We start from the raw sequence: 12,639 nt of genomic DNA, 5'->3' as shown, positions 1-12,639 counted from the left end.
AATTCTCCCTTTCTATTCCCTCCCTTCTGTGTCCCATGTTCATGCCCCTCCCCCTTCCTGCCTTCTAGCTTTGTCCCAAAATTAAGTTGCACCCCAGGGATCCCTTCCTTCCCCGCTCGCAATTCCTCCCCCCCCTCCCGAAGCCGATCCTCCTGCTGAAGCCGCTGCCGGGGATTTCTCCCTGCCTTCCTGTCTGCTCGCCCGCTGCACCACCCCCCACCCCTGAAGCCGACATTGTTACTTTGGAGCCGAACTCGCTCCATTCTGCTGCAACTCCGTACAAGGATGGCACATGCAGTGATTCACATGCTGCATGTGGCTGACCCACAAGCCTTCCCTCTGATGTCAAGTTCTGACATTGGAGAGAAGGTTCCGGGTCAGCTACGCAGCATGTGAGTTGCTGTCTGCATCCCTGCATGGAGTGCTGCTAAAGGAGGAGGGAGCCAGTCAGGCTCCAACAAAATAACAGGGTCGACTTCAAGGGTGAGGATGGTGCAACAGGCAGGGAGGTAGGGATTCCCAGCAGCAGCTTCAGCAGGGGTGGGCAGGGAGAGATCCCCGGCAGCTGCGGCGTACCATGTGTTGAAAAACACTGCTCTATAGCACGACTTAAAGAACTCAACTTATCCTTGTTGATGATTTATACTCGCCAGTGACTAGCTGCTTGGAAATTCTTTCCTTTATCTCTGCAAGGAAAAATTCAGTTGTTCAATATGGTTGTTTTTCCGAAGTGGCTTTATGTACTGCAGATCTTGCCCATCCCTTCTGTTACAAAAAGATATTTGAGAGTTGTATAGACATGTGGGATCTCTCAGAGAGAGAAAGAGATAATGGTTACTGTGGATGGGCAGACTAGATGGGCCATCTGGCCTTTATCTGCCATTATGTTTCTATATTTCCTATCTGGATTCTTCAGGGGGGGGTAAGAAACCTCATATGGCTTTCAACTTTCTGCTGGACTCTTGGTCTTATTGAGGAATGGGTGTCCCAGATATGCAGAAATATAATCAAGCATATTTACTTTGATACCTTGGAGACTGGATCTTGGGCCAGGAGACACGTACTTGCTTTGCTTATGAATTAGCTTTTTACCATCCCTGGCACTTGAATTCTCTTCTTCAAGTTCCTAGATCTTCTCTTCCATTCCATTTGCATTCCTTCTTATTAAGTTCCCTAAGGGATATATGGAAAACTTTGGTGACTTTGCTGCGAGGGATTCCTGGGGTGTCTGACCAGCTGCCAATTCAGGGTAAGAACATAAGAACCTCCAGTTTTTACCAGGTAAGGAGAACTTGGCTTTCTGGAGATGGGAACCTCTTGGTTTGACCTTATTATCTCAGGTTCTTAGGGCTGATGGCTCTCTGCAATCTTGGAGAGAGCTACAACAGAGAGATGGGATCTTAGCTCATGATTACTTCGCATATTTGCAACTGCAACATTATGCCAATTCTTTAAATGTGACTGGGTTGCAATTTGGCTTGGGAGGGAAGCTTAGAGATTTTTTTGAACAGTTCATTGTTGAAGGTTTCACTGTTACTCTATTGCATAAGGCCTTATACCTCCTCTCCATGGATAGGTCATGGGAATCTTTGTGTGCTCAGCGGTGCCGGATTTGGGTCTGGCACCCCAGGATTTAGATATGGGTTGCCTTATGAAGCGTATTCATCTCTCTGTCTGCCGAGTTTCGGGAATGACAGTTTGAGTTTTACACAGGGCATATTTTATATGTGTTCTTTTGTTAAGTCTGGTTTATCAGCAACTTTTTAATGTGAGTGGTGTCAACGAGATGCCAAGTCTTTTTTTCATGCTTTTTGGAGCTGCCCGATCAGGCCTTTTTGAAGACGGGTGGTTCATTATCTTGAACAACTGTTGGGGCGCTCTATTTCCCTTGCTCCAACGGTTTTTTTGTTAGATAAATATGAGGCCTTCCAGTTGCCAAATAGCTCTAATTGGATTTTCGTTTGGAAAGCTGGTTTATTGGCGAAGAAAGTCATTTTAGGGGTTTGGACTTCTTCAGCTCCCCACTCTTTTGGGCATGGCATAACCTCCTATATAATCTCATGCTTCTAGAAAAAGGTCGGGTACGTGGATCTCTAAGACAGAAAAAGCTTTTTCTTCAAATCAGGGGCCTTTACATAAATTCTTTCCCTCATAAGGCTCATAGCTTTATCCTTAATTCCCTATAACTTAAGAGGTGATCCCCATAGTGGGTTGTTCTGAGTTCCTGGGAATATGTATGCTTCTAATGTTTTCTTGCTGCCACCCCTTTTCCCTTCCCATTTTGTTTCTCCTCTTTCCTCTTTGGTTTTAATTTTTTGGGGCTGCAGTGGGGTGTTGGATGGGGGGAATGTTGATTCGCTTATGTCTCTTATCGATGATACCCTGCCTATGTAGGTTTTTATTTGTTGGATCATGTACTATCATCCTCAGTACATTGTTATATTTTCTTTTTCTACAGTTTTTAAAAATTTGATGCTGGTGGAACTTTTAATTGGTTGTAGTGCTGAATTATTGCTGTTTGTCTTTTCACGACTGTTCTTGCATATTGGATTTCTTCTTTGCTTACATCAATAAAAATTGTTTGGAATTAAAACAGATGACAGTTGTTCCAACAAATGGTGCTTGAATATCATCCCGATTTCCTAAAATATGCTGTGCTTCATTCGTTTTTAACGAATGTAGTTTGTCTTGAAAATAAAACACCAGTGCAAATGGATGGCATCATTTATATTTAATATTTTTGTATCAAAGCTGTAGAGCTACAGGTTTAATTTCACCCCCGTGCTTCAGGTCCTGGTATACTTCAATAGTGTAGAAATCCTATAGTCCTAGATTTTGACAGGATTGCTTCTTACAGATTAAAATCTGAAAACCAAGCTATGACAAGCCCCAGATCCCAATGAGCTCTATCAGTTAGTTTGGGAGCCATTGGAGTACCAGCCTGTGACAGAATATAGTTAGCTAATTTTTGCACTACTTTTTCAAGATTATTCTATTCAGGTACTTCTGGTAGTGTTTAAATTGTAAATTGGCCCATCTACTTCAATTTTTCTAAGTCTTCCAGTTTGTCTTCTAGCATCCTGTGTAGTATTAATCATCTGTAATTTTGAATCCAATGCCTTTATAACAGAATTCTGTTCATCAAGACTTGTTTTAGCTTCCTCAACTTAATGACCCAGATCTAATATCTCACTTTGGGGGTCCATAGCCAGGGCAGTCATTTCTGCTCAAATTGCTTCCAAATCTCTTTATTTCTTGCATCCAAATAAGCAGCTTGTAAAGAAGCTCAGGTATATTCATTGTATTCTGCAATTCCGTATTCAACAAATCTTTGCTCATTCTGGCTGCACTCTGATCTGTTTCCACGCAATTTCCCTACAGGCTAATGCATGATCTGCCGTTGGCACTCATAAACATTCCATTAGAGTATTATAAGGGTAGTGTATATCAATACGTCACTTTGTGTGCTCTCAAAACAGGCAGGTGCTCAGGCAGCCATCGGGGTCACTGATGTCACTTTCTCTCTGTCACCATTTTTAATAGAGCAATAGATATTTGGTTAGTAGAATGTGTTCAGTTTAGCCAGGTTTGCCTTTTAACCTAAGGTAGAGTCAAGATGCACTGAAATCAGTGGAAAAAAAAAATCTACAAAGCAGCAACATAGTCCTCTCTGTATGCATTTACATCTCGCTACTGCCTGGTTCACTTATCCAGAAGAGACACTGCTTTCAGTGAAGCAGGCTTAAGAAATTTATTCACAGGAGGACTTCAGCTTACACAGAATGAGAAAAATAGGTTGCCCAGAGATGATGCTAATCAAGGATCACATAGTCCAAAATAACTCCCTGCAAAGTAAGTGTACACTTCCAAGACTTTGATGTGTTCCTAAAGCAGCCCTTAGCTGGGGCTTTCCAACTTGTATGGTTTATTCATCTTGCTTCTTGCTTGCTAACTAGTAATAGGTTAAATCAGACACACAATTCTGCCCAAGCCACATACAAACTGAGATATGCATACAGCAGCAGCAATTAATGGAAACAACCTTAGAAGCTTTTTTTAGACAAATTTTGATCTTGTAGAGAGCTACAATATCTAGATGCCATCAGATGATGTCACCCTCTTGTGAAGACTATGCAGAACCACTAGCATGGATAAGCAGTTTTGCTAATTCTGACTTTGGATCTTTTTATCTAAAACATGCGAAAATTGCACATTAGCACAAATGTTAAAACATGCATTAGCAGCGCAGTTAATATGCGATTTACTATGTAAAACATTTAGTAAATTAGTCATTACAACACTTTTTTTGTACTTTCTAATTTGTATTAGCCTGCCAAAGCTAATATAGTAATCTTAACTACTGTATATCTTAAGATGATCTAATTAACATTAGCATTACTGGTGTAATGTATATTAATGTTAAGGAGTTCTTTATTATATGTTTCCATAATAATCAGCGCCTTTAAATATTTGAGTATTAGGCCATATTACATCTGCACTAATGTAATGCAAACTAATGTGGAACACTACATTAATGCACATTAATACATTAGAGTTTCTATACTTTCCTTTTCTATGTGTACGGTCAGGATATTATCTGTCTACTTTGGTGTTACAAGGGTGTATTTTTCTTTATTAATTATGAATTAAGAAGCCTGTTTTTTTAAAACAATAAATGCATCAGTCTCATATTTTAAGAGTAAACATTGATTGCAGTAGTTGAGGTCCTATAATGATGTTCATCTTTCACATAGATGCTGCCAATATTGACGATGATGTACAAAAAAACATACCATGTTTGCTTGCTTCACCGGAAGACGAATATGCTGACAGTTATTCTATTGTGTGGGTATAAAGGCACTGTTTTATTGTAGATTGGCCTAGAAATTAGTATGGCGTATATTAGAAGACCGGGAAATATTAGTTCATTTTGAAAGAAAATGATAGGCAAACCACTTATTGCTTACTTTAAGAAAATGTTCATGCTTGGGTTCCTACAAATTCAGACATTGCCCTACTTTTCCAAGCACATTTGTCATGGTGCTCTTCATTAATGAATTTGAATGAGATTGGGTAATAGAGTTGGAGCCCCCAGTAAAAGACTCTCCAACCAAATGTCTGAATTCCTCCATTACGTACATACAGACAGACAGATATATTATCCCAGGACAAGCAGGCAGCATATTCTCACGTGGGTGACGTCATCCACAGAGCACCTATGCGGACAGCCTCGCAAGCAGACTTGCTTGAAGAACTTGAAAAAGTACGTGACTGCTGCACCACGCATGCACGAGTACCTTCCCGCCCAGTTCAAAGTGCGCATCTCCTCAGTTCTCAGTTTTCCACGGAGCCAAGAAGACGTGTTTCGACGCTCTGCGCTAGACTCAGTTCCATTTCATGCCTTCTCTCACCGCGGCTCATGTTTATTTTCTACCAGGGTCGCTCTGTTTCTTGCACGTTTTATTTTTTTTTTAAATTAAATAAATATAAAAATTTTTTTGTGTAACAACATTGGGCCTACTGCGATCTCAGCCTGTGGACTCGATTGCATTGTGGCCTTTTCTAGCCTGCTTTTTCTCCGGACGCTGAGTTTTGGTACAGCAACTTGGGCGGTATGACTAGGCCTTTCTTTAAGACCCTTCCCTGACTTCAATTTCTGGTCTCAACCAGTCAGGTCTCCTGCAGGGATTCCGTCCTCTACCTCGTCCTCAAGTTTACTTCAGCTTTTCTCGAGTGAGAAGTCCTTGTACTGAGGGTCTGTTTTCTTTTTTGTCTCCCTCAGATTTCTAGACAAGGAGTTGAGTCCTTCAGAGTGCCTCGATCTCCATCTATACACTCTATGCATGGACCTGAGTCCTGCATAGTGATTCGAGACATCTCGTCACAAGGAGCTGAATCCTTTTTGGTGTCTCATCCTCGACCTCCAATTGTTAGCCCTTCTTCCTCACATAAGACGTTGACCTTTTCGAGGCATAGGGCGAGGTCTCCTCGACATTCATCTTCCAGGTTTGACTTCCCTCGATCACGAGACCATGATTCAAGGCACTGCTCTCCGCATTCTCTGTCGAGGTAGTCCTCTTGAGACAGGGCTCGATTCTCCAGGCATGGAGGCTCTTCGAGGCCTCCACCTTTTTTGTCAAGGGTATCTGTTGTGCCTGTGAGGTATTCTCTACATTCTTTTCCTGATTCAGATCTCAGGTATCAGTACTCCACGGAGGCTTCCTCCTCACTCTCAGCGAGGCACAATGGCTCGAAGTCACGAGCTCTTCCTTCGTCACAGGATCTCAACATCTTGTTGCAGTCTGATTCCAACAACTACAAAGTGTATTCAGACGACTCTTGTATGTCTCCTCCTCTCGAGGAGTCTTTCGTATTGTCCATTTCTGGTCTTCTTCTTCAAACATTCCACTGGCATTTTGAGTTACCGTATTCCATTCCTGCTGGGCAGGCGCATTCGGAATCTCAATCCAGGATGGTCCACTGTGGCTCTTCTTTGATCAGATCCAGTCCGGCTGATGTTCTTGCCACACTCACTCCTGGCAGTGGGGGCAAACACTTGGACAAGCGTGACCATCATCTACGTCATAAGTTACTGATGTCAAGCCGCAATTTGCCCACTTTTCGTACTTTTTATGCTAAGTTGCATGTTATGCCTTGCCTCTCTCCTCTCGAATCATTGCCTTCTCAGTGGCGATGTGGTGTCTTGCCGGTCTCCCCTTTTTAGTCAAGAGCCAGTTTCTTCCAACGCATCTGGTCTCTTTTCATTGCCACGGCAATGAACTCTTTACTGTTTTCTCACAGCAGCTACCACTGCTTTTTTGAGTATGAGCAATTGCTCCCTTCTACATTGTCTAAGCCTTCTACGGCCTTCAGGCGTACCAGAACTCGCCTTTCAGTCTTTTTCACCACCGGAGCAACACCTTCATTGGTCTCGTTCTGTCCTTTTCTCTCCCTTGGGGAGTCATTTTCATCGTTTTCTGACCATTGGGAGTTCTTTCTATCAGATCTCTGGGTCATCTCTCTGCTCAATGCAGATTATTCTCTCCATTTCCATCAGGGCCACCAGTCCTTTCATCAGGAGAGTATCCTCCCAATCCGTCGCATTGCCTCTGTCCATCAAGCATGTTCCTTTGGCATATTACAGTATAGCAATTTTTCCCAGTCCTTCCGTATTCCGAGGGCATCGGGAAATCTGCGACCTATTTTGGATCCAATTTTTCTTTCAGAACACTACTTTCGAATGCTGTCTCGGGCATTCTTATATTTCCTTCTGACTCTGCATGCTTCGTTCTGCTTTCTGGATCTCACATTTCCCCAGCCTCTCATAGTTCCTCAGATTTGGGTGGGATCAGAGTGCTCCGTTTGGCCTAGCTTCATCTCTAGAGCGTTCACCAAGTGCCTAGTTGTAGTGGCTGCATCTCTGCGGAGCCATAGTTTTCAGGTGTTTCTTCCCTGGATGACTGGCTCATCACAGTTTCATCTCTCAGGGGGTTTTTTGTAGCGATTCAACGGACTTCTTCTTACCTACAAGCCTGCGGTTCACAGCCCGCTTTCCGAATTCCCAGTTCCGCCCTCTTTGACTCTACAGTTCATCGGAGCTGTCCTTGGCACTGTGCCACTCAGAGCCTTCCCTCCTCATCAATGTCAGGGGGCTCTTCTTCAACTCTGCTGCAGTGTATTTTTCCTCACTTCGATTTCAGCCAGTGACATGATGGGTCTTCCAGGTCACATGGCTTCTGCCGTTCCTATGCCTCTTTTTGCCAGATATCATCTCAGAATTCCTTGGTGAGCTTTGGCGTCTCAATGGGCTCAGGCTTTCGACCCACTCTCTCAATACCTTACAGTGACTTCTTTGTTGAATCAGTCTCTTCGTTAGTGGATACTTTCTCCCACTTTCTCCAAAGGCTTGCTGTTTCAAATACCCCATCATTGGCTAGTCTTCACGACAGACTTTTCAAACTCTCCTTGGGGGGGGGGGGGGCTCATCTTGATGGTCTCCGTCCTCAAGGTCTTTGGTCTACACGGATCGTCCATGTCACATCAACCAGTTGACACTCAGAGCACTCTTCAGTGCTCTCAAAGCTTTTCAGCACCTCCTTCACGACAGTGTACTGCCAATCAGCTCGCCTTGTACTATGTCGTTACGCAGTGCGGTACCAGGTCTCTCCCTCTTTGCCAACCAGTTCTTCAGATTTGGAATTGGGCAGACCTTCACGACATCTTCCTGACAGCTGTCTACAGTCAAGCGGTTTGAACTTGTCTGGCGGCTCCTTTACTCGCCTCTTCTTCAGATTTCTTCTCCCTGGGAGACTCTTATGAAGGATCTTTTTGCGTCTTCCCACTACCACTGCCTCAGTTCTGCTTCGAGATATACTCTCCTCACCAACTGTAGGCAGATACTTTCTTGCAGGAATGGACGCTTCAGTTCCTCTATGCGTTTCTTCCATTCCTTCTTATGACATTGTCACATTCTGCAGAAACGTGCCACCCTCATTCTAATAGCTCCTCAGTGGCCCAGGTACCTTTGGTTCTCCCTTCTCCTTCAACTCTGTAGCAGGAGCCTTTCCTTCTACCTGGGTTTTCCTCTCTGTTTTCACAGAGTCAAGGGTCTCTCCTTCACTACTTGCAGTCTATTCAATTGCATATCCTACTGTGAGAAATGCACTTCCTTTCTGTTTGATCTACAAGGAGCTTCAGTCTACCTCCTTGTGTTCCTTTTGAATTCTTTCTTCCACTTCTCTGCCTCAGCCTCAATTCTTTCATTCGAGTCCTTTTCAGTACAGTTGCTGTTTTCATCAGCCTCTTGTTTGGAAACTCCTCTCTATTCTTACTGTGGGTTCCAGATATTTGACAACACTCTTCACTGTCAAACCACTTCTCACACCTCCTCCAGTGGTTTGAGATCGTAATGTTGTTCTTGCTCAATTGATGAAGCCTCTGTCAGCATAACTATTGCTAGCAATCAACATTTTTGGTTGCCCTAACCAATGTCAGCAAAGGCCTATGGGAAATTATATCAATCTGACTCTGGAATATGGATGCAGATAGACCCTAAGGCCCTGATTCTCCAAAAGTGCGTCCCGATTTTAGGCAGCTGTAGACGTCCTACAGCTGTCTAATCAGCCAATCGGGATGCACGTTTTAAAAAAAAAAATGCTCCCCAGGCAGGCCTGAAGGCGCCTCCGGGAGCCTAGGGAGACCCGCAAGATGCCTAAGCTCGCCTACAGGCCTTAGGCGAACTTAGGCGGCCCTACGCGTCTCCCTAGTAGAGGAAGAGACGCTTAAAATGTAGGCCAGCAAAATGCTGGTCTACATTGTAAGTAGACGCGGCCGCTATACTGATCGCGGCAAGGGATCTCCCTGCTGCAATAAAGTATAGCGGCCGCGGCTGCCTGTCCCATCACCGACAGGAGGATGCCTAACTCCTCCTGTCGGAACCCCGAACCCCGGAACCCCCTCCCCCCCCAAACTCGTAATCGCCGACAGGAGGATGCCCAACTCCTCCTGTTGGAACCCCGGAACCCCCTCCCCCCCCAAACTCGTAATCGCCGACAGGAGGATGCCCAACTCCTCCTGTCGGAACCCCGGAACCCCCTCCCCCCCCAAACTCGTAATCGTCGACAGGAGGATGCCCAACTCCTCCTGTCGGAACCCCGGAACCCCCTCCCCCCCAAACTCGTAATCGCCGACAGGAGGATGCCCAACTCCTCCTGCCGGAAAGCCCAACGACCCCCCGCCCCAACTAATCTCCCTCCCCCAACTAATCTTTCAATGTTGGTCAGCTGGACAGGACTTGCTGCCGTCCAGCCGACGGGTCTGCCTCGTGGAAATGAGACGGCACGCCCCTTCCCGGCCCATCCCCGCTAAATCTAAGGCCTGATTGGCCCAGGCTGTAGAAGCCTGGACCAATCAGGCCTTAGGCATAGCGGGTCTGCCCATCCCCACTAATCCTAAGGCCTGATTGGCCAAGGTGCCTAGCCTGGGCTAATCAGGCCTTAGATTTAGCGGGGATGGGCCGGGGAAGGGGGCGTGCCGTCTCATTTCCACGAGGCAGACCCGTCGGCTGGACGGCAGCAAGACCTGTCCAGCTGACCAACATTGAAAGGTTAGTTGGGGGAGGGAGATTAGTTGGGGCGGGGGGTCGTTGGGCTTTCCGGCAGGAGGAGTTGGGCATCCTCCTGTCGGCGATTACGAGTTTGGGGGGGAGGGGGTTCTGGGGTTCCGACAGGAGGAGTTGGGCATCCTCCTGTCGGTGATTACGAGTTTGGGGGGGAGGGGGTTCCGACAGGAGGAGTTGGGCATCCTCCTGTCGGCGATTACGAGTTTGGGGGGGAGGGGGCTCGGGGTTCCGACAGGAGGAGTTAGGCATTCTCTTGTCGGTGATGGGACAGGCGGCCGCAACAACCGCGGCCGCTATACATATTGCAGCAGGGAGATCCCTTGCTGCCATAAGTATAGCGGCCGCGTCTAATTTAACCCGATTCTCTAAAGACGCCGGTTACAGAATCGGCGTTTAGTATAGGACGCCTCTCCCGGGCGGCCTGCCTGGGGAGCATGTTTTTTAAAAAAACGTGCATCCCGATTGGCTGATTAGACAGCTGTAGGACGTCTACAGCTGCCTAAAATCGGGACGCACTTTTGGAGAATCAGGGCCTAAGTGCTCATGCACAGAATTCACATACAGTAAGCTTCCAGGCAGACTGTTTCAAACAGCCCTAATTAAATCATGCTTAAAAGGTATAAAACGAACTTGCAGCTAAGAGGTGCTAAGAAGATGTGTTAATGTCTGATGCTTAGGATGGACAGCTTAGGATATACAACGGATCCAGGTGCACAGATATTGTAACCTTCCTGATCAGTGAAACTAACCATTGTTTCAAACAATTTACAAATTATAAACAGACAGATACTGGGAAATAAAATAGTTTCTATATTTAGAATAAGATTCCAAGCTATAAAAGGCTCCTCTCTACAATACCCCCCCTCTCTTGCTCTATCTTAGACCATCACCCCCATCCCCTTTTCTCTCTGCCTCTCCCTGGAACTTCACGCTTCTCTCTGGACTCTGTAAGGCTTGGAAACTGCTTTGCTCTCTCCTTAATGTTTAATTGTAATGTTTATGAAGATTGCTTTTCTGTAAGCCTATTTCTATAATATATTCTTTATGCCATCACTTCTGGCTGTGCTTCTCATTTGATTCTACTCCTGGTGAATCTTCTGTGAGGGTATTGAATTCGGGACCTGGCGTTTGTAAGGGCGCCTCACATAACCCCTCCAACCTTACATTGGGGGGCCACGACCAACCTTACAGCCTCCTTTTCTACCAATGGCTTCAGTTCATCTCAACTACTCACTTGTAAAGTGGTTTTCTCATTGCTCTCACATCTGCTCGCAGTGTCAGTGTGTTCCATACTTTAGTAGCAGACCCTCCTTTCACAGTCTTCCATCCTGACAAGGTGGTTCTATGTACTCATCCTACATTCTTACCTAAAGTGATTTCAGAATTTCATCTCAATCACTTCATCGTACTTTCAGTGTTTTTTCCAGAGCCTCATTCTTATCCTGGAGAATCAGCTCTTCATCCTCTGGACTGTGAGATTGCTTTAATTTTTTACCTGCTACGCTCTCAACCATTCAGGTCTACTCCTCAACTTTTTGTATTTTTCGATCCTAACATTTTGGGACATCCACTCTAAGCACTCCATCTCCAACTGGATGGCTGCTTGCATCTCTTACTGCTATGCTCAGGCTGGACTACATCTACAGAGTCCAATCACAGCCCACACAGTTACAGTCATGGCGCCATCAGTAGCTTTCCTCACATCCATTCCTATTAAGGACATATGCATGGCTGCCACTTGGTCCTCGGTTCATACTTTCACCTCTCTTTAGTGTCTAGATTCTTTTCCCGGATGGGATGGCCTTTTTGGCCAGGCATATCACCAGATTTCTTCTCTCGAATTGTCAACACTCCCACCATCCCATTCTGGTTAGCTTGGAGGTCACCCACATGTGAGAATATGCTGCCTGCTTGTCCTGGGATAAAGCACAGTTACTTACTGTAACGGGTAGGCAGGCAGATATTCTCACAACCCACCCACCTCCCCTGGTTGGCTTCTCTGCTAGCTATCTGAACTGAGGAGATGCGCACCCTGCACTAGGCGGGAAGGCACTCGCGCATGCGTGGTGCGGCAGTCGCAAACTTTTTCAAATTCTTCAAGCAAGTCTGCTTGTGAGGCTGTCCGCATCGGGGCTCCGAGGATGACATCGCCCACATGTGAGAATATCTGCCTGCTGTCCCTGGATAACACCCATTACGGTAAGTAACTGTGCTTTAGTGTCAGTAGGCATTCCTCATTGATGACATTTGTCTTTTAGACCAGTGTTTCTCAACCCAGTCCTGGAGTACCCCCTTGCTAGTCAGGATTTCTGCAATGAATATGTATAATCTTGATTTGCATACACTGCCTCCATTATATGCAAATTTCTTTCATGCATATTCATTGCAGATATCCTGAAAACCTGACTTGCAAGGGGGTACTCCAAGACTGGTTTAAGAAACACTGTTTTAGACAATTATTCTCAGCAAATTAATCTGTCAGAAAATATGGATAACTTCTATAAGATGTAGTGTAACCT

At 45.4% G+C, this 12,639-nt stretch overlaps 1 protein-coding gene across 1 annotated transcript in view; it reads left to right on the top strand.

Annotated features, from left to right (window-relative positions):
* SETDB2 (SET domain bifurcated histone lysine methyltransferase 2) overlaps positions 1-12,639 on the top strand; it is a 273,867-nt gene that overhangs the window by 34,306 nt on the left and 226,922 nt on the right. Inside the window, exon 5 of the mRNA XM_033949980.1 lies at positions 4,755-4,845. Within this exon, the coding sequence (XP_033805871.1) occupies positions 4,755-4,845 (91 nt within the window). The remainder of the gene's footprint in view (positions 1-4,754; positions 4,846-12,639) is intronic.

This window comes from Geotrypetes seraphini, chromosome 6 (genome assembly GCF_902459505.1).
Source record: "Geotrypetes seraphini chromosome 6, aGeoSer1.1, whole genome shotgun sequence".
Lineage (NCBI taxonomy): Eukaryota > Metazoa > Chordata > Amphibia > Gymnophiona > Dermophiidae > Geotrypetes > Geotrypetes seraphini.
The sequence above is the reverse complement of the archived record's forward strand: the minus strand, read 5'-3'. Positions and strand labels throughout refer to the sequence as shown.